The sequence below is a fragment of the Miniopterus schreibersii genome, assembly GCF_964146895.1.
Source record: "Miniopterus schreibersii genome assembly, chromosome: 9".
Classification (NCBI taxonomy): domain Eukaryota; kingdom Metazoa; phylum Chordata; class Mammalia; order Chiroptera; family Miniopteridae; genus Miniopterus; species Miniopterus schreibersii.
The window spans coordinates 67310378-67336932 of NC_138118.1; the positions used below are offsets into that span (position 1 = coordinate 67310378).

At 36.2% G+C, this 26555-nt stretch overlaps 1 protein-coding gene across 5 annotated transcripts in view; it reads right to left on the reverse strand.

Annotated features, from left to right (window-relative positions):
* The window catches only part of DGKB (diacylglycerol kinase beta), a 527029-nt gene that overhangs the window by 462959 nt on the left and 37515 nt on the right, over positions 1–26555 (reverse strand). For all 5 annotated transcript variants that reach the window (XM_081146772.1, XM_081146768.1, XM_081146770.1 and 2 more), the window contains exon 2: positions 4274–4534. In XM_081146772.1, coding sequence (XP_081002898.1) covers positions 4274–4343 — 70 coding nt within the window. In that variant the 5' untranslated portion in view covers positions 4344–4534. The remainder of the gene's footprint in view (positions 1–4273; positions 4535–26555) is intronic.

Sequence of the window (26555 nt, forward strand, 5' to 3'; positions counted from 1 at the left end):
ATATCTGACATACTTATTGTTTTCCCCATTGCACAAGTATGAAAAATGGAACACAGATATGTTAAGTAACTTTCCCAAAGTCAGAAATCTAAAAATGGTAGGACCAGGATTTGAATACAGGTTGGTTTAATGTGTTAGCTGCTTAACCAGAAATGCTGTGCCAATATCACTCTATTTACCTCAATGGATCATGAGAAAAGCCTAGAAGTTGAGAAATCAATTGCAGTTGCAGTGTATGAAGTACTAGGTTAATTGTATGTTAAATGAATATGTTAAAGCCCTATCCCCAATGTGAAGGGTCTTTGGGAGGTAATTGGGATTAGAGAGTTCATGAGGGTGAAGTTCTGGTGAATTAATTGGATTGGTGCCCTTTTAAGAGTTCCTGGAGAGCTTGCTGCTCTTCTTTTGCTCTTTACACCATGTGAGGATACAAAGAGTTGACATTTTGCAACCCAAGAAAGGGTCCTTATCAGGACCCAAGGATGCTGGCATCCTGATCTCTGACTTCCAGCCTCCAGAACTGTGAGAAATAACTTTATGTTGTTTATAAGTCACCAGCCTATGTTGCTTTATTATAGCAGCCCAGATGGTGTATACTGTGGCAATTGTAGAAAGAATCCAAAATCAGATAACTTGAGAAAAATTATATTCTCTAGGTTAAACTTGAATAATTTGGTTTTGCTGGGATAGGGGTTCCATGAACTCATTCAGCTTGAATTTGACAGCCCCACCCCCACCCCCCAAAGCACATACAACACTTATTTGATATATACCACATATAATCTTAGTATGTTGCCAGTTAAAACTTAAATCAATAACTTTTTTTAGCTTAGTTATCCAATACATATAAATAATTTCTTATCAAAAGCTACAAAACAATTAACAACCACAAAACATATCCAACATACCACTTTTATAATAGAGTATGGATGAATGTCACTTTGCCACATTGCATTGCGACATGAAAAATACGATCCATAAATGCTGCTGATGAACAGATCACACGTACTGAATAGCATAAAAAATATACTACTTTTATAATCTTCAGGATGATAAGTGTGTTTCCAGCTGTATTTCGACAATGGAAATTTATGACTTGAGGAAACATTCTAATCATGATAGTCTTTCCTTCTTAAGTATATAGGAAACTTCACGGAGCAGCATTTTTCAACTTTTTTCATCTCATGGCGCACATAAACTACTAAAATTCTGTGGGACGCCAAAAAATATATTTTTTGCAGATCCAACCCCAAAAAAAGGTATAATTTTGATTCAGTCACACAAGACAACTTTTGTTGTTTTGGCTGTTGTCATTTTTTTATTTGACAGTCTAAGGGAAAAGAGGTCAATGCCCTGACTAAATAATCAGATATTGCATGTTTTAAAGATTCTTGCAGCATCCCAGTGTGCCTGCTGTGACACACCAATTGAAAATCACTGTCATGGAGGACTAAAGCCAGCACTTTTCATATTGTCTTGATTATTTCAGAAAGAATAGCAAGTTTAATGATCATGGAATCAGCACTATTGGCTTTCATTCACAGTTAATTGATTAATTTATCTTCTCATAAAATCCATTCTAATAATGGTCTTACATTTACCATGTTACTTCTTTTACTAACTACCAACTTATTGAATGGTCATTAATCTATGTCACAATATGTTGCAACTTTTACATTTATGACCATTTTTATTACTTGTCTTACGCATTTACAAAATTGATTACTAAATCAAGCATTCTTATATAATTAAATCTACTTCCATATTCCCTAGCCAATAAAAGTAGCAGCCTGTGATATATTTAAGACTTTAGTATTAAATTCTGTTTAAGAATTCAAATGGAATTTGAAACATCTGATTAATAGTCATTATAAATGATATTTTAGCTATTATGGCAATAAGTTACCTATTTCATATTAATGCTTCCTATAAGGCCTTTTTCCTGTAAGTACTCAAACACTGGAAAATATATTTTAATAATCAAGCCAAGTTCAACAAACCTAAATCAAATTAATTGTTTTCTTTACTTGGAGGATTATGTCACCAAAATCCCCTATCCATCTCTAGCTCTCAATTCACACACTGTATTTTATTATTTCCCAAGTCCTCCTGTTAGTTTTAATCTGAATCTCCACTTTTCTGGTTATCTTTCATCATCCATCCACATTATTTAGGCTATTCCAATAGCCCACTGACCTGACTCTAGTCTCTTTCCATTACCACATACCATTCTCATGGTTGTCCAATTAAACTTTCTGAAACATAGCATCATTCATTTGATTCTACCCGTAAACCCTACATCTACTCCTTACTGCCTAACTCAAGTTTAGCATTGTGTATTTTGATTCTGTGTCATTTTTACAACCTAGCTCCACCTACTCCCTTGATCTGTGGATATGGCTAAATGTGGCCAACCATCTCTCTCCCTCAAATTTTCTTCATTTACCTTCAAGATTCATTTCAAATCCTACTTCTTCCATGAGGATTTTCCTTTCCCCATCTCAAACTGAATACTTAAACCTATAGAACCCCAAAATTTGTTTGTGGAAGTTACAATATTCTGTATATTGTAAACAAATATTCTGTTTGTTTTTAGCATTCATTAAACCAAATTCCTTGAAGGAAGGGTCCATATCTATTCATATTTGCATTTCCTGCAACATCAAGAAGAATACTATCCCTAAAGAAGATGCTCAGAAATATTTACTTGATTTTTTGATATAACGCAAAGAGCATATAGAAATTGGTAATAGGTAAATCATATTTATTCAATTTAGAAAAATTATTGAGTATGAGAATGTAGATAAGAATTTAGTCATCCTGGGCTAAATTTTCTTTATATGATAAATGAATGAATTGTAATTTCAGTGGCTCAAAACAGTAATTGGGTCTGAGGACCATATTTTGATGTCAAAAATGTATATGATAGTTGTATTTTTTTATTATTATTAACCAGAAAAATGCACATGTTCTTATGGATTTGTGACTTCCTAGAAAATACCCAGCAGGACTCTTATACCCAGAATACCACAGCCCTCAAGTTAGGAAAGCTCCAGAAAACCTGTGAGATTGGAATTTTCAGATAAGATGCATTAAGTGTTTATTGATGTTCCTGACTTATAATATGTACCTCGTAAGTATACTATTATTCACTATTTCATCACATTTATTTCTTATTATTTCAAATCCCTCTTCTGTGTTTAACCATGTTCTCTGCCTTTCCTTCAGATTATTCAAGTTTTTCCGGACACTTATCTCCTGCATGCCATACCTCCTCTCTGCTTCGGCCTCACCAGCTGCTTCAGTTTGGGCCTTTTCCAGTATTACGTGATATTGGTTCTTTTTCGCTTTGCATTTCTTGCATTTGACTCTCTCAGTACCATCTTTCCCCCTTTGCTCTCACCGTTTTTACTATAGGCTCTATGGATTACTTTTTCTCTACTCTTTGTCTCCCAAACCTTGTAGTGCCTCCTATTTATTAGTTGCTTCCTGTTTTCTCTTTAATACCTTGACCTTGTTGCTATTTATATATATATCTATAGCTGAAACTCATTTCATGAAACAGACATATTCTTGAAAATCTACGGTAAAAACAAACTTCTTGTAAACAAAACCTTATTGTATATGTATAAAGAAACTATTTAAAAATACCCCGCTACAGTGAAAATTACCATGGCCTATCTCTTCTATAAATACACGCACTAAACAAATTGTCCTAAGGTCCTAACAATTCTTTTTATTTTTAAAACAACCTCTAAAGCCAACTCCACAATATATCTATGACTCTAAACTCTCGGTCTTTTTGAAAATATTAGGCTGACAAATAAGAAAAAAATCTAACATTTCCCCTTCGCCTGATCTCTCTGAGCCAGGTCCTATTGACTCAAGTATAACAGCATTTTTTCTTGTCCTTACTACTGTCTCTCTGCTCTTCCTCTTGTCCTTCTTGGTTCCAGTCTCACCAGTTTCCATCCTCTCAAGCTGTCTTATCCTTTGCTTTACTTCTACTACAGGCGGAGTGTTTCCGAGTTTAGTTTTGCATCTAGCATCCTAGCTCTTTTTCTTCCAGATTTGATGCTTGGCTTAAATTTACCTTTTTCTTTTTCTCATGCCAAAAAAGGTAGTCTCCAGTTGACCTACTTGCAAACACAGAAGATACACCTACATCTATCCTGATACCAATCAGAACCTGTTCCTGTAATCTGTTCCTGTAAATCAATCATACCTTGTTTAGTATAAATGCCAAATAACATATTATCAATACGATACTTACACTCAGCATATTTCTGAAGTTGAGAAAATTCTGAGGGGCTTAGGTGGGCCCACTTTTCCTGGTTTGTCATGGTGGCGGTGAGGAGTTCTCTTACATACCAGGTGAGGAGTTCTTTATTCAGATGTTTGGCAGAATCCTATGCTTCAAAATTTTCACCAGGCGAGTTTCACAATAAAATACCACAAGCTTTCAAAATATGTGATCTGTTAACAGGAAACCACTGTAGGTGTGAGTTTGTAGTTTCAATAGTGCATTAAAGCCCTGCAAAAAGAGAAACAGAAAGATCAAAAGATTAGCATTATTGCACAAAGAACATTAATTATAGAATGTTAATGATTTTTAGTTCCTAAATGTTTTTTTAAAGGTTTTCTATTTGCATAATTTCAATCTTTAATTGCTCATTCACTCTTTAATGGCATTTACATACATTTCCTAATGCCACTTCATAGAAACAAATATGAGAAAGAGTGCAAGATGTAAAAGAAAAATTTTTGAGTCTAGATTCATAAAAACATATTTTTGGCTTAACTTTATAAATTCTGCATTTGGAGAGTTGTCAAGGGTGTCATTTTTATCAATCTGAATTTATCAATTCTATAATATCTAAACAAACATAATGTAAAAAATTTCTAGATCCAAGTTATTAAAGAGGCTACATAGCCCTATAGCTCCCTGCACAGAAAAATCACTAGTTCCACAATGGTTTGGAATGGTGCTCAGTAGCAGCACAAATATTCACAATCATGCAAATCAACTTTGGGGAATAATATAAGTTTTTTTTTTTTCTAGCCATAAAATAAAGAGTGTAATTTTAATTTTATAATTTTTTAAAATCCCTATAAAATTTACCAAATGAAAGCAAATTCCAAAGGTCTGAACGACTTGCATAAAGATAGTAGATGATCTTATTTTGAGTCATGCTTAGAAATAAATCCCTAGGGGCCAGCTGGTGTGACTCAGTTGGTTTAGCACCCTCCCTTGCACCAAGAGGTAGCCTGCTGATTCCTGATCAGAGGTCAGAGCACATGCCTGGGTTCTGGGCTCAATCCCCAGTGGGGTGTGGGAAGAAGGCAGCTGATTGATGTTTCTCTCTCACCAATGTCTCTATCTCTCTCCCTTTCCCTGAAATCAATAAAAACATATTAAAATAAATAAATACATAAATCCCTAGGTGGCCACTGATCTATATTCAGTACTACATCAATAAAGACAAACAAAGTGAAAAATCATGTAGTTTCAACTTTTTATCAGAGACTATAATCAATTGCTCAGCAATCAACCAAGCTGGCAGTATGATTGTTACAGAAAATGAAGTATTTAGAAACAATTAGAGAGTTTATGCAATTGCATTATTAGAAAAAAGTTTATATAAATGTCGTTACCTAAAGCCACGGCATCTTTATTTAGCCTTAACTCCTTCACCTTTTTTCCTACATCTCTTTACTATTCTCCAGTATCAATCCCAGAACCTCATTGTCATATCCTGTCATCTTCACCTTAGAAAACTGTTCTTGTAGGTCTCATCTGTTCAGGGTTTCTGCACTCAGTTTTTTATTTAATTGGAAAGAAATGAAGATACGCTTGTGTTAACAGAGGCCAAATTGCTAGATCTCTTTTTCTTCCCAGGGGATGCTCTTGTATGGCAACCATGACTTGGTGGAAGCACTGCAAACTAAAAGGAATGGAAGTGTGTGATGGACATTTCCTTTTGTCTTCCGTCTGGTTTCTTCCTGCTGATTTCATTCTTCACATTGATTTCATCTTACTTCTTTCTTTTTCTCCAGTTACATGCAGTTTTGTGGGACTAGAAAGCAAGGTGTCCTGTTCTCTCCATCCAAAGGGAGAGATGATTCAGTCACATTTGGCACATTAGACTTTGCCCCGTGGGGCTTTCAACATTGAGCAGAGTGACTCAAGGACAGAGTGAAAATGGTTGTACCTAAATAATTACAACAATAATTGGATACTTGTCCCTGTCTGAGAATGACTCTCCAGCTATCTTGTCACTTCTGGAAGTGAGTATTATTCTTTTCAAGAAGTGATTAAATGAACCAAAAACAGTTTCCACTTCCTGCAACACAAAAATCTTAACTGATGATAATGAGTTTATTTATTCATTCAAAAATGTTTACTGAGCCCTTCAGTATGACAGGAAACATTTTAGGCACTGGGAATACAACAGAGAAAAATACACAAAAGATAAAAATAATGCTAATTCCAACAATGTCAGCTTTATTAAGAGTTTACAGTATGCATGGTGCAATCCTAACAGCATTTGTGTGTTAGATCACTCAGTCTTCAGGAAATGACTCTGTCAGGTACCAATTCTCCTTTTCTGATAAATGAGGAAACTGACGCTGAGTGATGGGAATCTGGTAGCTATGACTGAAACTTCTAGAGGCCTATCCAACACCCAGCCTTTCTTGCTTTCTTTGTTACAGAACCCTAATTTTATTGAATGAAAATATATCCATTTAAACAACTACACTTCTCAAGGTTCTTTGCATGGAGAAGCAGCTAATGAGATATAAGCAGGTATTGGGTGAGGTTCTGTTTGAGGAAAGATGGTGAGTGCTCTTTAAACCAATTTTCTCTTCCTCTGACTTCCTACCTGGAATGTGGACACATTGGAGGCAAATTCAGCCGATTCTTGTACTACTCAGATAGATTTTAGAAAAAAAAGCTATTTGCTAAAAAATGCTCAAGTTCCATGAAGTAGGCCAGGGGTAGGCCAACAGCTGACTGCAAAAATTTGGTCAACAACCTATTTTTGTAAATAAAGTTTTATTGAACACAGACACATCTATTAGAGAATCCAGCAAGAAGCCAAATTTTGAAGGGTTATCAATGTAAAAATAAAGAGGTTGGAGCATTATCCTAAAGATAGTAAGAAACAATGAATGGACTACAAAAAGGCCAGAGGCCTGATCACTTTGGAAAAATGTTAATGTCTTCGTTTACTTTCTTTCTCACTTATATTGTTGTGATAGCTTCCGAATTGCTCCCTTAGCTCACTTCACTCCTTAACATGGCCTATTCCTTGAAGTCCAGGGACAATCATAATACACTAAGCTAATTCTAGAGGCCTGCCTGACAAATAGCCAACAATAAGTTAATTAACAAATTAGAATAATAATTAATTGGTTAATTATAGTTTTCCACCTGCTCTAAAATTTATTTAAAACATTCCAGTTAATTAAGTATAAAAACTCAAATTTAAAATGACCGGTTGTCTAACATAATTCAGGTTTCTACATGAATGATGTTTCTCAGCAAAGTCTCACCTACCTGGTCAGTCAATTTTAAATTACACACTTATATACCATCTCTCCATCATGCTTTTATTGGTTTTCAATATAACATCTTATCACCAAATATTTAACTTATTTATATTTTTTAGTATTTGTCTCCTCACAAAGAATTATGGGCAACATGAGTGGTTTGGGGTCCTGGAGGAATTCCACAAAAAGGAAAAAGCAACTAAAAATATTTCTTGGATTTTCCCTTGATAATCACCTAGATGTATTTACTACAGTCTGCAGGACCATCCTCTCATGTGGGCTAAGATAGAAGTCCCAAGAGGGGAGACATTTTTATCTGTTTCTTCAATGGTATTTTCTAAGTGCTTAGAAGAGTGGTTGGTACATAGTGCAAATGTTTGTAGAATAAATTCACTTATGTGCTTTTTTCATAAAGAAAAACTTGGGTAGCAGAGTTAGAAGGAGCCCTTAAAATCGAAAAAGAGAAAATGATGCATAAAGAAGGTGACAGGGAAGAGTCACTATGGGTTTCCTTTTCCTAGAGGTCATATTCCTTTTCTTAAACTAAATGGACATAAACTAAAGAAGTTATAATTATGGATACAAAGCTTTTATAGTTGCAAACAAAAAGGCTTTATTTCACATAGTTTGTATTTTCTCTTTTTGTCGTTAAATATAACTAACTCCTTATAAATAAACATCATTCTCAAGGAATGCCTTAATTAAGATGTAACTTAACCAATTTATAAAAAGAACAACTACACATGAGCATCAGAACTATATTTTTAAATAGTTTTATTGATTTCTAGAGAGAGAGAAAGAGAGGGAGAGAAACATCAATGTTAGAGAGAAACATAGATCGGCTGCCTCCTGCACGCCCCTTACTGGTGATGGAGCCTACAACCAGGCATGTGCCCTCACTGGGAATTGAAACTGCAACCTTTTGGTGCACAGGATGGTGCCCAACTGAGCCGCACACTGGCTAAGGCACAACTATCTTTTTAGATATTGAAAAATATTTTCAATTAACAAAAAATCACTTAGCTTTCTTTTCTCTAGCATGATCTTGTCAATTTAGGTCTTCATTTTCTGTATCAAGAATATCTTCTATGAATTGTTCTAATGCAATTTGCATCTTAACAAAAGGTATAGAGAGTAAATGTCACCCTTGTAAGGGCTCAAAGTAAATTAATTCTCTTTTGGTTTATTTAAACACCAACATGCTTAGAATACAACCTGTGTTTCTCATCTTTCTCCTATGAAAGCCTTTAGTTTCTCATAATTCTGGTAGTTCCAACTCTCATCATGTGATGCAACATGTAGCCTATATATATACACAAACATATGTATATGTGTGTATATAGATAGATGATAGATGATAGATAGATGATAGATAGACAGATGATAGATAGATAGATTAGATGATAGATGATAGATAGATAGATGATAGATAGATGATAGATAGATGATAGATAGATAGATAGATAGATAGATAGATAGATAGATAGATAGATAGATAGATAGACAGATAGAGATAGATATAGATAGATGATAGATATAGATAGATAGATAGATAGATAGATAGATAGATAGATAGATAGATAGATAGATAGATAGATAGATAGATGATAGATGATAGATAGATAGATATAGATAGATAGATAGATAGATAGATAGATAGATAGATAGATAGATAGATAGATGACAGATAGATAGATGATAGATAGATAGATAGATAGATAGATAGATGATAGATATAGATAGATGATAGATAGATGATAGATAGATAGATAGATAGATAGATAGATAGATAGATGATAGATGATAGATAGATGATAGATAGATGAGTACAGATGAAGAAGGTTTTCCTCGCCAAAGCTTTTAAACTAGTTGAACTGACATATCTGAAGTCTGTGTATAAAGAAATGTGGCATATATAATACTAAATCAAGAAGCACAGCTATTCTTGATGACTCAGAAAGAGATGGGAATGATGACAGCGTTTCATATAGTCTCTGCCCCTTAGTAATTGTGTAGAAAGAGAATGACAATGTTCAGCTTGGATTCCCTATGGTGCATTCACAGACTTCCTGTTGCCCCAAAGGGGCTTTTTCTAGGCACATAAAATGAATACCTGGAAGGAGGCACTGCTGGAAAGCAGTCTAATTCCGGCATTCTCACCTAGTCATTGGATGTGCTGCTTTGCTTAGTTGGTGGCAGGAAATAACTATGTTGGGGGAGTTGGAGAAGGTTCTTGGGTCTATGAACCTTGGCTAAAACACATTCTCCATAATTAGGGAAGAAAGTCAATCTCCTCATGAAGAAGACACAGGCAATGTCTAGATAAACGAATCTGGGGGGTTGAAAGCATATTTGTCAGTTAAATTAAGTGTAGATTTCTAAATAATTACTAAAAGTAAGAATGTCATAATTGCAATCATTGAATAGAGTTAATACAGATTAAGGCACACGGAAGGCTATATGTATGTACACTTAAGGTAGTTTGAGGACTGAAAATATTTACTGAGACTCAGGGGTAATGAAGCTCAACATATAAGGCAAGTAATGAAAAACCTTTCAGGAGGGAAAAAGAGTGAGGGCCAAAATATCAAGCATAGGAATTCTGAAAGAAAAGTAGGATAAAATCAAATGGGATATTGAGGCTATCACTTGATTTATAATTATTTGTCCACTTATCCATGAAAAGAAGTCTAAGACACAATGGCATGTTAGGCACTATGACAGATATTGGGGATATAGTTATAAGTAAAGCTAATACGGTATTCGAGCTCCTAGATCTTGCATTAAACAAACCAACTACACAGGTAAATAATTGTGAACTGTGATAAGTTATATGAAAAAAAATGCAATGGAACCATGTGCGAGAATGTAATAGGAACCCTGATTTATAGTAAGAGGTTCGGAGGGTAACACATAGAGGAAGTTTTATTTAAACTAAATTATGAAAGTTAACAGCTATACACTTGAGTGAGAAGAAAAACATTCTGAGCAGAAGCTTGTGAGTTAGAGGGGGAAAAACGATACATATTAGATCTCTAAAGAAGGCAAGTGTGAGTGGAACCTGGCAAGCAAGAGGGAAAGTGGCGCAAGACTAAACTGGAAAAACAGGTAAGAGCCACAACAGGAGGATTCTTAGAGGCCATACTAAGGATTTACCATTAGTAAGTTATGAAGCCACAGCAATATGCTGAGCAGGAGGTAAACATGACGCACACTTCTGTTTTAGGAGTCCATTCTGACCGATGGGTTGGAGGACGACAAGAATGAAAGGGGGGGGGGGGGCAGACAAAGAGAAGGTGGTTTCAGTATTGGGTGTGAACGGGCAGGGGCTGTAATTAGGAAAATGGTAGTAATAATAACGGTTAAAAGGCCAAACTCAAGATACTGTTTTTGATAATAAATAGGATTTGATAATAAATAGGATATATTGTACACAGGATGAAGTGATCAAGAATGATTCCTATAGTTTTGGCTTGAGCATGGGATCCAGAAAGGTGGATTTTAAAGAATTCTAAGCCCAACCAGCATGGCTCAGAGATTGAGCATCAACCTAGGATCCAGGAGATCGGGGTTCGATTCCCGGTCAGAACATATGCCCGGGGTTTCAGGCTCAATCCGCGACAAAGGGAGTGCAGGAGGCAGCTGATCAACGACGCTCATCGTTGATGGTTCTGTCACTCTCTCCCTCTCCCTTCCTCTCTCTGAAATCAATAAAAACATATTTAAAAAAAAAAAAAAAAAGAATTATAAATACTAGCATAGTACCAGGTTTGAGAATAAGACAAAAAAATCAATATTTTGTTTTGGGATGTAATAAATCTGAGAAGACATCTAAATTGGAAGGACTAGTAGCTAGTGAGATAAGCCTAGGGCTAACAAACAAAGATAAAGGTATGATATTATGAGTTGTCTGGTATAGATGACATTTAAAGATATAGGAAGGCATACATTTTTCTCATGGGTCAGCTATGTAGCTGTGTTAACCTCGGCCTTCAAGAACTTGTATTTAGCAGCAAAGATGATAGTTAGCTGATAGTCTTGCTCTTATAGTCTTCAAAATCCAATCATCTTTTGAACCAAGGTCACAGTCAGGGGGCAATGACTAAAGATGATGAATGTACCAGGGCCATGCCATTTTGGTACAATGAAAGGGTTCCTTTAACAATCCAAATTTGCTCCAGGACTCCCTATTGGACTGGCTGAGACTTTGTCAGATCTGCATTGTGACCTGAAGGTATTCAAGACCAACCCTGCATCCCCCACTGCCTTTCTTTTCTCAGGTATCAGATCTCGGGTAACTTCGTTTCAAAACTCTTTCTACCCCATCTGTTTTACTTGCTTTTATCTTTCACATGAATTACTTCTTTATTAACCTTTGTGCCCCTAACTCCAATGCAGTGTTTGGTTCCTGGTGAAGAATCCTATGTGCCAGGATCCCAACAGCAAAAAGATGGTGCACTGAAAATGGATTAGTGGGAATTAAATAAAGTATTATTTAGGAAGTGTATACAAAGCTTGGGAAAGCTAATAGGAGCTGGTGCAGGATTCTGGTCTAGCAAGAGTTGGGAATGTACTGACCCTAAGCCTGAAAGGAATAGAGCTGTTGCAGCTAAGAAACCCCAGGGTAGCTCTATACACAGGATCACCTGATAGGAGTCATGGATGCAGAGAGCAGGGCACACCCCTCTTTCAACTGACTTGCTGGGTAGGAGGTAGGGAAATAACTTCCATGACCTTGCCCTCCTCCAACTCTCTAATGTCCTCCAGTCCCTCACATTGATCAAACCCAGTCAGAAGCCAGAGGGCAACGATGACCATTGATTCGGGGTATGTCAAATAGCTTCATGAGGCACAGAACAAAATGGGAAGGTGAAGGGGGAATCTTAAGAGACTAGGGAGTGTGGTCTGAGAAAGTGGGCTCAGGACAAAGCTCCAAGGGGTTCCCATATTTAGAGATTAGAAGTGGAGAAAGATCCGCCCAAGGCAACAAACAACCAAAGAAAAAATCCTAGAATGTGGTATCAAAGAGACAACAGAAGAAAAGAATCCTTCAAGGAGATGGTAGGAAGCACTTTTCAAAGTCGCTGAGCACTTAAATAAGATGAAGATGGAAGCATCCAATAGACATCATGGGTACTGCTGACCTTAGTATAACAATTTCTCTGAGGCTGAGCCAAATTGAAATGGGTTGCAGAATAGAACTGAGTTTGCGAAGACTGTGAATGTCATCAACTCTGTGAGAAGTGTGATTTTGAAGAGCAGTTAAGAGCTAAAATTAGGCATATAGAGATGAATCAAGAAATTTTGTTGTTGTTTGTAGGAATCACTGGAACACATTTTAAGATTGAAGATAAGGGTTTATAATGAGGATGGTTCAAGCGTCTAAAGAGAAAGAATCTGATTGGTGTTTCAAAGTCCTTAAAAAGGACTTTAAAAAGTCCTTACAAGTAGGGTGAGATAAGTTCCAGAAAATATGTGAAGGCCAAAATTTACCTTAACAATGAGTACAGGTGCAAGCAGTTTTGTAGATTTGGTGCTTAGACAATGGAAGATTTCTGGTTGATGACTTCTGTTTTCTCAATGACATAAAAAATCTCAGTTATTAGCTGAGGGTTCAGTTAGGCAATGATGGGGGAAGAGAAAAGTAACAGGGGGAAGATACAAAAAAATCACCTACAGATGTGGTAAAGTGAGCTCACTAAAAGCATGGGGTAAGAACAACAGAGTTAAAAGCCAATGGGATATTGCTACTTATTAATTTAGAACTTAAACAGCCAAATTTTAAATTATTGATTTATAAACTACGGCATCAAAAGGACATTAGTCATATCTTATCCTACCACTTTTGAATCAAATAGATCTGTATTCTCTCATTCAAGTCCTGAACTGTCTTCCCTATGTAAAGTGAATCAATTAACCTATCTGAGTTTCAATTCCTTTCTCATGAAAGTGGATAATACCACCCACCTCCAAGAGGTATTAGCATTTAATAAAAGAACATTCGCACAATATGTAAAAGATTCTCAAAAAAGGCTATTTTCTCTTTGTTTTTGTAAGCAAGGATTTAAGATATATTTGCAGTATTAAATTTGAACATATATGCATGATACGTATAGGGGAAATAGTTGGAAGTCTACAAACGTTTCGGAAGATTTGTGTGGGTGGCTAAATATAAGATTCATAACTTATTTTTGGATTCTACTGACATTCAAAATTTAAAAGACTAAATTGAAGGGAAATCTTTGGTGATGCAAAATAGGGAACTATATCAAGTTTTATATTGTCTACATTTCAGAGTCATAGTTTTCTACTTGAATTATTTTATTCTTAAGTTAATTTTTAATTCTCTTTTCACACATGGATTTAAGAACAACTCTTAGAATAGAGATTGGAGAGTTGGGTAAAAATGGTGGTCGTGGAGGGGGCAGAACCTTTATCAATATGAAATAATGAATGTAAAAGAACTCTGGTAGCTTTTACTTTTCAAGAACTACCACAACAGCAATTTGCATCCCACATACCCTTCTAGATGTCTGCTGACCCCATTTAACTTAAGGTGATGTCTCCTCCCCTTGTACTTGTGAGTACCTTTGTGGCAACCTTAACCAAGAGATGACAGCAGAAGTGATGATATGTGACTTCTGTGGTTAGAGCCCCAAAATATCACACATTTTAATTTTGCTTTCTTTTTTGGAACTTTTGCTCTAATTATCACATTCTAAGAAAGCCCAATCTAGCCCATGTAAAGAGCCCACTCAGACACCATGCATAGGTGCACCAACCAACAGCCCAGACGAAATCCCAGTCGACAGCCGGCATCAACCACCAAATACATAAGCAAAGATGCCTTCAGATGATTCCAGCCCAAGCTGTGTCGTAGTCCCCTTCTCCAAGCTGGATGTCTTCCCAGATGAGACACCAGGTAGAGTGGAACAGAGACAAGCCAATTCATTATATCCATTGCGAAGCCTGACACACTGAATCCATGAGCACAATATGGTTGTTTTACAGCACTAAGTATATGGTGGTTTGTTATGCAATAGTAACCACAAGAAACTTAGAACAATATTGAACACAAGAAACTACCAAAGATATTATTATTTTAATAATATTATATTTTTGCATATTTTGAGTGAAGTGTGTGTGCGCATGCACATGCACACATGTGTGTTTAACTCTTCATTTTTCATTCTTACATTTTATGATCAAGTTAATATTGTTATCAATTTTCCATTTCCCTCTCAAGTGAGGAATAAAGCTTTTGGGAGTAGAGTAGAAATAGTTAACCTAAGTTTTTTTCTAACTTTGGAATATACAGTACTGGGTTGCTGAAAGACTAAGAATCATGAAATAAAAAATAAGAAACTAGCAGAATACAATAGAAAAAGGAAACGATCTTGGACCAAAAAAGAGAAGATTCATTTTGTAAGCCTTATTTTTTTTTCTTTTTGGTTGTTATGTTTTGTCAGGAAACAAGTCCTGTTTATGTCTTTTATAAAGATTTTTCAAATACAAATATAATCCCAACTAAAGAGGGAAAAATAAAAAAAGAATAAATGTAAACCCCTCCCTTCCAACCTGAAGAATGAATATTGATTAAGGAAGAAGAATTGAATGGGTTTTTCCAATATCTGACCTGGGACTTTTTCAACGGAAACAGATATTTCTAGAATGTTGACTATTCTGTTGGTAAATTTCTCTTTACTTTTTCCATGCCCTTAAGAAAGCAGAAATTCACTAAAAATAATTATCAAACCATTAACCCCTTTCCAGAAGACTCTCTGATAAAACACATGCAGGCTTTTGTATTAAGAATGCATGTGCTTATAATTTTCTTCTATTAATTAAAAAATAATCAGTCCAGTCCCATGTACTTCCTGGAAACTGATGATTGCTGGTAAAGAACTAATGTCTTTCAAACCTTTAATCCCTAGAAAATCATCAACTCTAATGCTCTTATTCAACTTCAAGTTAGAGTACAAAACAGCCTAAGGGAAATCATTATTGAAGTACACTGGGGACCTTTTTACCAAATGAAATTTGATGTCTGCTAGGAGAAACAAGTATTGCTTGCAGTAAATCCACAGTGTAAGAATAGGGAGCTGTATTTAATTTACAGACACAGAGATAGATGTCAGCAATAAAACAATACATATTTTAGTCATACATAGTTTTGTTTTCTTCTAAAAAACACTATCTTAAACTTTCCATGTACGTTATTGTTCAGAAAAACACCACTGAAAAACTCAGTGGAGTTTTCTCATTTGATTCCTCTTTCGTTGCTAGTATTCATGTATAAAATGTTGTACTTCTCTGCTTGATAAAATATTAAACTTTTATTTAATTACAAAGGGTTCAGGTTAGTGATGGTTTACCATAAACTGAAGAAACTTTCAGAAGCAAACTGGGCAAACTTTTGGAATATAACCACTTTTCTTAAAAATGATGAGTAGTTTCAATTTCCCATGACATTTTCCTATCAAAATATACACGGGCTCCATTCCTTACTAAACATCTTTATCATCATCTCCCCTCCCTCCTCATTAGTAGTAAACCCTCTTTATTCCACTATGGCACTTTAATAAAGGTACTCTCCCTGGTCCAGCCAATGTGGCTCTGGTTGAGCATCAACCCATGAGCCACAACATCCCTGGTTCCATCCCCGGTTAGGTTCGATCCCCAGACGGGGACCTGCAGGAGGCAGCCAATGGATGTTTCTACCCCTCTCTCTTTCTCCCTTCCTCTCTTTCTAAAATCAATAAAAACATTTAAAAAAAAAAAAAAAAGGTGCTCTCTCTGAAAGTCCATCTGAATACTTGACTCCCATATCTGACATCTTCGATCGTTCTTCAGTACCTTTGGGAAAATGTCCAATTTACATAGATAAACCCGTGTGATTTAACCATAAACTTAAAAATAGTTCAGAGCGTGCTGTTTTTGTAAAGTAACTTTGGAGCTGTACCCACCCTAGAACTATCCCTTTGAAGAATATTTAACTTCTTCATACTAGTCTGCATACCTTGGGCAAGCTGATAGCACAAGCTCCCCCGGGAAGACCGAGTCTACGCTGGGAGGCTCCCAGGGCTGTGGCATCCTCGTATTTGTTACGGTGCACGACTGAGCTGAAGGAAGGGTTGGGTTCTTTGTTTTCTTACCCTTAACCTGTAGAAATGTATCTACAGGATTATAAAACAACAAACAAACGGACTAATGAAATTAGTCTACTGTGCATGTTACCTGGGCAAAAGAAAAACAAAGACATTAAAAGATTTTTTAACCAAAGATGGATATTTTAAAAAAATCCAACTCAATGACTAATTGCTGGGTGGAAACATGACGGGGTGTCATACATTGAAGGGAGCCTGCAGAACATCCTTCAAAAACCAGAAACGCCGTCCAACTGAACCATCTGACAAAGGTCTTAATGTAGGTTTCTAAAAAAAAGGTTTTGCAGTTTAATTACTCTCTCTGAGAAGGATCCAAGGGGTGAAAAGAGGCTGTAATATTGTAAATCAGGTCTATCTCAAACAAGATGGGCGAGCAGCAGCAGATGTTTGGGGGTGAGCACACCCCAGGCTCCCCTGCTGAGAACGGCCTAAATTTAGCAGCCCCTGGGAATCCGGGGAGCCTAACTCACCAAGAGCTCTCCTTTCAACTATCAGGCTCCTTCCTGCAGGTGCTTTCAGAGAAAGAATACAATCCCTTCCACTCGGGTATTTAGTTTTAATCTTGAGATATTTGTTACAAACATGTATCTATGATAGATTGGAACAGAAAAAGGAACTAAAAATTTGATTATGTAAATCTATTTCCATTAGCCAACAGACACAGCCGTCCCCCAACACAAATCCACACGCCCACACGCATATACGTGCCCATACCCACACTAGTACACACATGTACACATTTTGCCTTCCTAGGTTGTGAGCGATTAAGCTCTTTAAGGAAAGTCCCAGGTATTTACCTAGAATGTTTTTTAGTACAATGTTTGTGGAGAGCTCAGATTCTTTCCATACTTGTTCTCATTTTTGTTTCTATATATTAACACCCTATTTGATGTTGATTAACTATGACTTCTGATGTAACTTCCTTTCTTTTTTTTTTTGAAGAGCAGCTCACATGTACTTTAAAAATATATTGTATCCTGGGAATAAGGCATAAATTAAAAAACACACATATAATTTAATGCAAAATATGCTGAATACAATAGGCAAAAATATGATTTTCACAGTAATACTAATGGTGATGATATATTTAGATACTAGTAAATCACGTTTTTCCTAAACTTATAGTGCACTTGACTCTCTGAAGCATTTATTTCTATCAGTTTTAATGATACAAATAATGCCTTAATTAAATATAAGGTCTGATTGCATTCAAGGTACTTATTATAAGGCAACTTATAAGTGAACAGCTTTGAATTTATAAACGTTTCCTTATTAGCCTCCTGAGGCTTATTTCTAAGACCTGAAAAATCCTAGATTAAAAATTCCAGGTTTGTCTCAGTGGAACATAACCCAAAGACCCTAAGCTATCCTTCAAAAAAGACTCTCATAGAGATGCTAATATAAAGTATATAGTCAACTGACCTCCCAGTTGGTAAGCATCTATTTTTTTTCACTCACACAAACTCACACCTTTTAAATTCTAGATGTTAAGACTGCTGTTTATTATTTCTATGCTTTTATTCTTTTACTGCATGCTTTATATATGTATGTGACCTGTATAGTATCTTTTCATGTTTTAAAACTATATGTAAGTTGTGTCAGACTGCCTATCTTTTGCTGCAGCTTGCATTTTTCACCCCATCTTTTCAGATGTATCCATATTAGCATTTGTGACTCTGATTCATTCATTGTCACTGCTGAGGAGTAAAAGTATTCATTTTATGAAATATCAAATTTATCACCTAGTCTATTCATAGGTTTTATATAATTTTTTATTATTAAAAATAATAATGCAATCAACATTTCTGTGTATGTCTGCTGGACACGGATCTATCTATACATGGAACTGCTGGATTTGAGAATACATATGCTTCACTATATGCTGCCAAATTCTTTTTCACAGTGGACTTATTTTAGTCAGCTTCTCGAGTTTTGCTCATGAGTGTGGGAGACACTCTAGGGTGAAACTCAATGAGTCACACCTTGAATAGGGGTAGAACCTGTGACTTGCTTTTAATCAATAGACTATACCAATCAATGATCACTTCCTTGATTAAATTACATTCTCTGGCAAAGATAAAGGGATTTGCATATAATGAAAATCTCTAATCAAAGAATACTTGCTCTCAGCTATAATTAAAGCCTGTACACCAGTTACCTATACCAGTATTTTTCAATGTAATGCAAATGAATATTCAAGATTGTGGTAAAGAATGGGTTTGTGACGGTAAAACTATTTTCCAATATTAGCCTACAGCACTTTAAAAATGTTCCCAGGAACCGGGCTTCAGAATTTATCTTTTGTTTTCAATTGCCTCAATAAGATGCTGTCTTACTGGAAATAGCCAGTAATTCGTACGTTTATGTTCTTGAGTCTAATTCCTACCACCAGATTGTTCACAGCAGATCTCTATGTTTAAAAATGACTATAGTTAAAAGGACTTTGAAGACCAACAGCAATATACATCCAAGAACCAGCATGATTCTATTCTCATATTCATTTTAGAATATGAATTTATTTCTTCTGAGAAAAATAAAAATAGAAAATGTGTATAGCGATAGGAATATATGTAAAAGCAAAGGAAGACATGTACAAGGAAACAATGAAGTCTACATTCGATTAAGATCCTGACATGTGGAGCAAGATTTGTTAAGGTGGCACCTTCGAAGGGAGTATAATTACTTGGCCAGCAAAATGCGTATTATCATTCGGTGGCAGAGTACCATGAGGAATATTAAGTTGTCACGGTGTCAAATGGCAACAGATGGAGGAGGAATGGGGAAGAGAAAGAATCACTAGAATGAGAGGAAATCAAGAGATATGGATAGGAATCTTAGCACCTCACCGATACATGGAGAAAAAGTGTTCAGCAAAGCAGCTGATAAAACTAGCCAAGGTAGTTAAGTTACAGATACCCGAATTGTCATCAGTGACAAGCACATGTCCCTATCATAGGGTCTGAGGTATGGATGACCAAAAACAAACACAAACATGATTAGGCAGCAGCCTAGGATCTTAATGATCTCACAATCTATTTGGAAAAAGAAGACCTAACCACATTCATCTTTACACGAGGCAGCTTGGTGGCTACAGAGTGCTTCGGAGGCACAGAGGTGAAAGTGCGATGCTCCCTGGGAAGATAAGGGAAAGCTAAGAGGAGAAGCTACACGTATCATTCAAGGTTTTTGAGAAAGGGCATTCCAAGGAGCAAAAACACTGATCAGCAATCAAATGATCCAGGCAGAGAGGATGGGTTGTGGGTGGATGTCAGAAACAAAAAGCAAATTCTGGGCTAAACTGGGTTGTTATCTGAACAAGAAATCTGAATAGCAGGGAAAGAGGAAGGGGAGACAGGGCCAGAGTCCAGTCTCCTTGTTAGTCTTGGCAATGAGATTTGAGTCCTTGGTGAAAATAGAATATTGTTATTGACTTCATTAAATATATATTGACTTAGAATCAGAAATAGGCTTATAAAGTGAGCCAGAAAGACAGGAAAACTTGACTTCAAAAGGTGAGCCAAGCCCCGTCGGGCGTGGCTCAGCAGTTGAGCATCGACCTAGGATCCAGGAGATCGGGGTTCGATTCCCGGTCAGGGCACATGCCCGGGTTGCGGGCTCGATCCCCAGTAGGGGGCGTGCAGGAGGCAGCAGATCAATGACCCTCTCATCATTGATGTTTCTCTCTCTCTGTCCCTTCCTCTCTCTGAAATAAAAATGTATTAAAAAAAAAGAAAAAAGAAAAAGGTGAGCCAAGAAAGCTAAAGTACAGGGGACCATTTCCTTTTATTGGGCAAGAGTGGAGAAAGAGGTGACCACTAGAACAGAATGGTAGAAAAGACATGTTCAGGTGTGTGTTTTTTTTAATTATTGTTTTAAGAGTTCACAAATATCTTTCTCCATTTTTTTCCTGCCAAGCCATTGAAGATTACTGCTATATTCTCTTGTAGCAAGAATTACTTTGGTCCTTTAACTGTAGAATTTCCATGTTGTTTAATAAATAGTTTCCTGCCCGGCTGGTGTGGCTCAACAGTTGAACAATGACCCATGAACTTGGAGGTCTCCGTTCAATTCCCTCTCAGGGCACATGCCCAGGTTGAGGGCTTGAACCCCAATAGGGGACGTGCAGAAGGCAGTCGATTGATGTTTCTTTCTCACGTTGATGTTTTTATCTCTCTCCCCCCTCCCTCTCTCTCTAAAATCAATAAAAAACATATTGTTTTAAACTGTAAAATTTTATAACATAAAGCAGTATTTAAAAATTTTTTACACTTAAAATCTATAAAGGTGTAAGCATTTTCTTACCAAAGACAAATATCATTCATTCTTGATAATTCATTGCCTCTCTTGTAACATAAGTGCTTCTTGGATGAAATTGGAACTCTGATGACAATCATATAATACATCTACATTTGCTTCCCATTGTTTATTTTTTTTATATGTGTACATAAGGCCTAAGTTGGTTCTCAGGAAATTATTTTGTGAAGGGCAGACAAAAACTGAGATAAATTGGGAAGAAAAAAAGAAATGACTTAAAAAGGTAGTTTGGCATCATTTTCAAAGACAAATATTTCAGTCTCTTTTTATAACATTGTAAAACTGGAATGAAATGTAAATCCTAAGAATATTTCAGTGACAGAATACTAATATAGAAAAAATTTCAGATATTTCTATTATTAGTTATTTGTTTTATAGTATCCAAAGGCACAGGTATGTGCTATTTATATTTAGACGATTCTGTAAAACATTCTCCATCCATGATTTCCCCCCTCAGGATATAAAATTGTTCATGTATAGTGTCAGGACATATTTGAACACCCTGTTATTATGTGCAAAATTGCATGAATATGTATGTGCAGTTCGAGAAAATTCATGAATTTTGTGACACTCATTTTTTATTTTAGAGAGAGACGGAGAGGGAGAGAGAAACATTGATGTGAGAGAGAAACATCAATCAGTTGCCTCCCTCACACACCCTGACCGGCGATTGAACCCAAAACCTGGGCACGTGCCCTGACCGAGAATTGAAAAGGCAGACTTCTGGTGCACCAGACGATGCTCAGCCACCTGAGCCACATGGCCAGGGCAGGATTTTGGGACATTCTTTAAAGGTTCTATTATTCTAAATATTGAGTTCATAGATTTTTCCAGAAATTTAAAAAGATACCATGTAATTCCTTTATAAACAGTGAATGACACATTATATCCCTATATTACCTATATCCTGGCCGAAACTGATTATTAGCGGTAACACAAAGCATCATTTTAGAGGGAATTCAGACTCAGAATTCAAATTCAGGATGGTTTTCACACAAACTCATTTTAAGGTAGCTGGCACAGGTGTGCAATAAACCTAGAGCACTGAAATTCTTTGACCAACAGATTAAGTGTATAAATTATATAAATCTATTGGACTTTCCACTATTTGTATTTTTAATATTTTATATTCCTCATATCCTGAGGCATCCAATAAAATGGGCATTTATTTCTGCTGAGTTATACTTTCCAAAAGGAAATATGTCTAGTAAGTAAATTTTACAATAAAAGTTATGTTAAAATGTTTTATTTTCAGCATAGTCCATGTTTAAGAAATGTGTGATATGGTTTTAAAATAAACACAACAAATTATTACCAGTAAATCCAAAAATATAAAAATAAGTAACAATTATGAAGTATCCTTTATAAACTAGGTTCATTTTTAACCTTTCATATTCGTTTAGTGATTATAACAACTGTCTAGGTGAGATAATATTACAGCGATAGATAAATGATAGATAGATGATAGATAGATAAATAGATATATATGCAGATATTTAAGTATATAAATCCTTAAAATGCAAGGAGTCTGCTCAGCCCTGAGGTGACAGCAGCTTCCTGCTGTGGCCAGTCACACCTTGGCTTCTCTTTCTCCTGATGTCTTTGTTATGAAATGCCTGAAATGGTTCCATCTCTTGGCTGAACTCTGGTTGATCATCTGAAACATTAAAATTACTGTGTACAATTAAAAGGAATAAACATGGAGTGGAATCCAGGGCAGAGCTCTAGGCTGAATTCAAAGACATAAAGTCATATTGGAGATGTATGTGGATGAGATCACTGCCCAAAGAGAGGTGTGGGGCGGAAAGAGGGTCGAGGGTTGAGCTAAACTGGACTGAGAGGGAGAGCCCGGGAGAAGGCATACACAGTGTGGCTCTGAATAATTTGAAATGAAGTCGTAAAGAAGTAAAATTTAAAGGGAGCACTGAAAATAACTATAATTTTCATGAGCTAAGGTAGAAAGGTAAGGCGTTCCTGGTGACATAAACTGTAAAAGCAAAAGCAGAGAAGAAAACAATAATACAGACAATGACAGGAGGGGCCGGGACGTGGGGATGGAGAGAGGCTATTTCCCACACGAAAGAGTCCTGACATAGAGAGGCATAGACTTTTAAAAACAATAAATGTTTTATTAGGATCAATATTTAGCAGTTAGTTTCAGGTAATCTGTTACGAAGATGCAAGATGGCACTTTTTGGATATTGATATGCACAAAATTAGGTGGATTACATTTTTATGATGCTGGTGCCTGTTTTATAGGACATTTAATTATCTGAAGATTGTAGTCCTGTTTCTTAGTGCATTTGTATATATTATTAGGTAGTTTTTCAAATATACCCATTTCTAATTAAACTGTTTTTCTGAAATGTCATACATTTTGTGTTTCAAGTGCTTTCAGAACTAATTTCTTAATGCATAATATATTATGTCCCAAATTTTTATTTGTTTACATGCTTTTGAAATAATAAATTCTCCTTTTGTTGTTGTTGTTATTTGTTATCCTCAACTGATGATATTTTTTTCCATTGCTTTTCAGAGAGAGTGGAAGGGAAAGAGAGAGAGAGAGAGAGAGAGGGAGGGAGAGAAACATCGATGTGAAAGACACATCAATTGGTTGCCTCCTGCATGCGCTCCAGTCCAGGGCAGGGAATGAGCCTGCAACCAAGGTCCCTGCCCTTGAAGGAAATCGAACCCAGGACCCTTCAGTCCACAGGCCAACACTCTAACCACTGAGCCAAACCAGCTAGGGCATAATAATAAATTCTTGAGATGTTTTATTTCATTCTACTGAGGTGGCACTTATATTATAAAATTACCTTTTAAATTTAAAAACTGACTTTGGTGTTTACTGAAATTGAAGCGCTCATTTTTCAAATTCATTTGCTTAACAGTGTTTGTGAAAAATAAAGCTCTAAATACTTATAAATTATTAAAATCAAATGTAATTTTTCCATATATATCTTGAATGAATCCTATCTTTCTCCTTTACTTTTAATAGACTGTGAAACTTACTTAGGCTGTTTCTTTGAGAATTATCTTCGCGCACGATACTAGAGAGTGGAGAAAGCGGTTGCTTAGGATGTGTGACAGAACCACCAGCACCGATTCCCCGACTGAGGTCTAAGTCTGAGATATCTGCCCAAACAATCCAAACAGCGGTCCACTCAGACACCCTTAACAGAACACTAAGGTATGTCAACAAAGGATACAGCAGTTTTCCTGAGGTGTGTCCCCTTGGGTTTATAGCCGATCTCAAACTGTGTGCAAAGTGACATAGTAATAAAAGTTATGAGATTTGGACCTGGACAGACCTGGATCAAATTCCACCTTTAATCTGAATTGACATCTTTGTTTCTCCCTTTCATCATTAACATGCAATCTCTATGTACTTGGGCCTTGTTCTGGTTCCCATCAGGCCAAGGCCCTCCCTGGAGTCAGTATTTTATTGATGATAATGCGGATTATATGGAAGGTGCTGTGGTAAAACACAGGAAGAGATGTTGCACACATTTTTCAAAGCACAGCATCCCTTGACCATCCCCTTGCTGGCCGCCCCCTCCTATAGCTGCCCCTCTCCCCTCTTCTGTGGAGTCTCGCTTCAGAAACCCAGCAGGTCAGGCTTTTCTCCCCCATCTTAGGTCTTCCCACCTTCTTCCCTTTAACTCTCCCCACTACTTTTACCTTTAATGAAGAGGTTCTCCTCCAACATGTCTAATTTCCCATTTTCTAATCTCCCTCTTGAGAAGTGGGAAAATGATGAATTTTCTCTCATAAATATGTAAAAACAGTACCTACTTCAGTGGCTGTTGTGAAGTTAAACGCCCAAGCATCTAGCATTGTCTCTGCTGTATATTTAAGCACTCGCTCAAAATTAGTAAGTTGTTAGTTCCTTGCTTCCTTGCATAAATGCAAATTCCAAATTCCTCAGGAAAGATGAAGACATAGAACAGCTCCATGAAGACATTTGAAAAAAAAATTAAAATCCTGACCATTGTTTGTCTTGGAGGTAAAGCTATAACATTTCATTTCTATCAAAATGCAAGGGCAGTCTCTGTAGATATTATAATCTAAACATCGTCAGAATTCTCCTTAACTAAATGACAAGTCCTATGTTGGGGTGGCAATCACTACGATAACCAAGCCCATAGACATGAGTAATGGCATCTTGCCAAGGGGATTATTATATATAAAGGAAAAAGTCATGTCACTCATCAAAATGAGTAATGAATAACTAAAAACAACCTATGTAAATCTTGGGAAATGAAATTCAATTAAGAATTTAGCACTGCCCTGGCCGGTGTGGCTCAGTTGGTTGAGCATTGACTCCTACACCTCGAGAGGTCACCAGTTCAATTCCAGGTCAGGGCACATGCCCGAGCTGTGGGCTCCATCCCCGGTATGGGGCATGCAGGAGGCAGCCGATCGATGTTTTTGTCTCTCGTCTCTCATCTCTCTCTCCTTTCATCTCCCTAAAAAATTAATTTAAAAAATTTTTAATTAAAAGAATTTAGCACTAGTTTCTACTTCATCTTGGGGTCCACACTGGAAACTCTGAGGCCCTATCATGTTTTGACAGGATTAAACATTTAAGATTAACTGGGCCCATAATCTGCTATGCATTTTAAAGTTTAAAGTTCCCTTTTTAAAAAAATTTACTAACACACTTTATTACAACTTTGTAATTGAGCATACACTCCTCCAAACAGGAAATATAATTTCTATTTTTAGAAAAATGTTCAAGCTGACAGCCTGTATTATTATTAATGCCTTTCCTTTAATTAATTAATTAATTCATATCAAACAATTAAACACTTTACTTCTAAAAGGAAATATGATCTATCTTACCTCAACCTAAGGCTTTTCTAAAAGTTTATTCTTATTGAATTATACAAAAGTAGCTCACTAATTGAGAAGTACATGACTGTGCTCATAGGCATTTTTCTGTTCTACATCTAACTTATCTCTTAAAACAACTTTATACACAATATATATTCATATTTTTTCATTATTCTGCTTAGTATTTATGAGTATTTACCCACCATCTAGTCAGTCTGAACAGATCATGATAAAGAAATAAACAAACAGGAGATTGCCTGCTCAGGTTAATGCTGTAGCAGATCTCGTTTATGATTCAGTAGACCATAGTAAATAATGTTTCCTAGTCCAACACAATTTTTTAATTACACTCTCTCTTGACCATGCTTCTGCCTCTTTCATTATTTTCTAATTTCCTTTATCAAATATTTTTTCTTTATTTAACACCTTGACCCAGAGTTGTGGTTTGGGCATGTTTTTCCTAAGTGATTCCACTCACATCTTCAGGTTCCACTTCTCCCCATGTGGAAAAAGCCTTCTAATTATCTCAGCCTATAATTCTCACCTGACAGTCAAGCCCACAGAGTCATATACTAACTAGGGATCTTCCCCTAGGTCTCCTACCTTATATGAAGTGTTCTCTCTGTATCGTTGTCTAACCTACCTTGTAGCTTCCCACAACCTGCATTGTAGGTGTATAAGCAA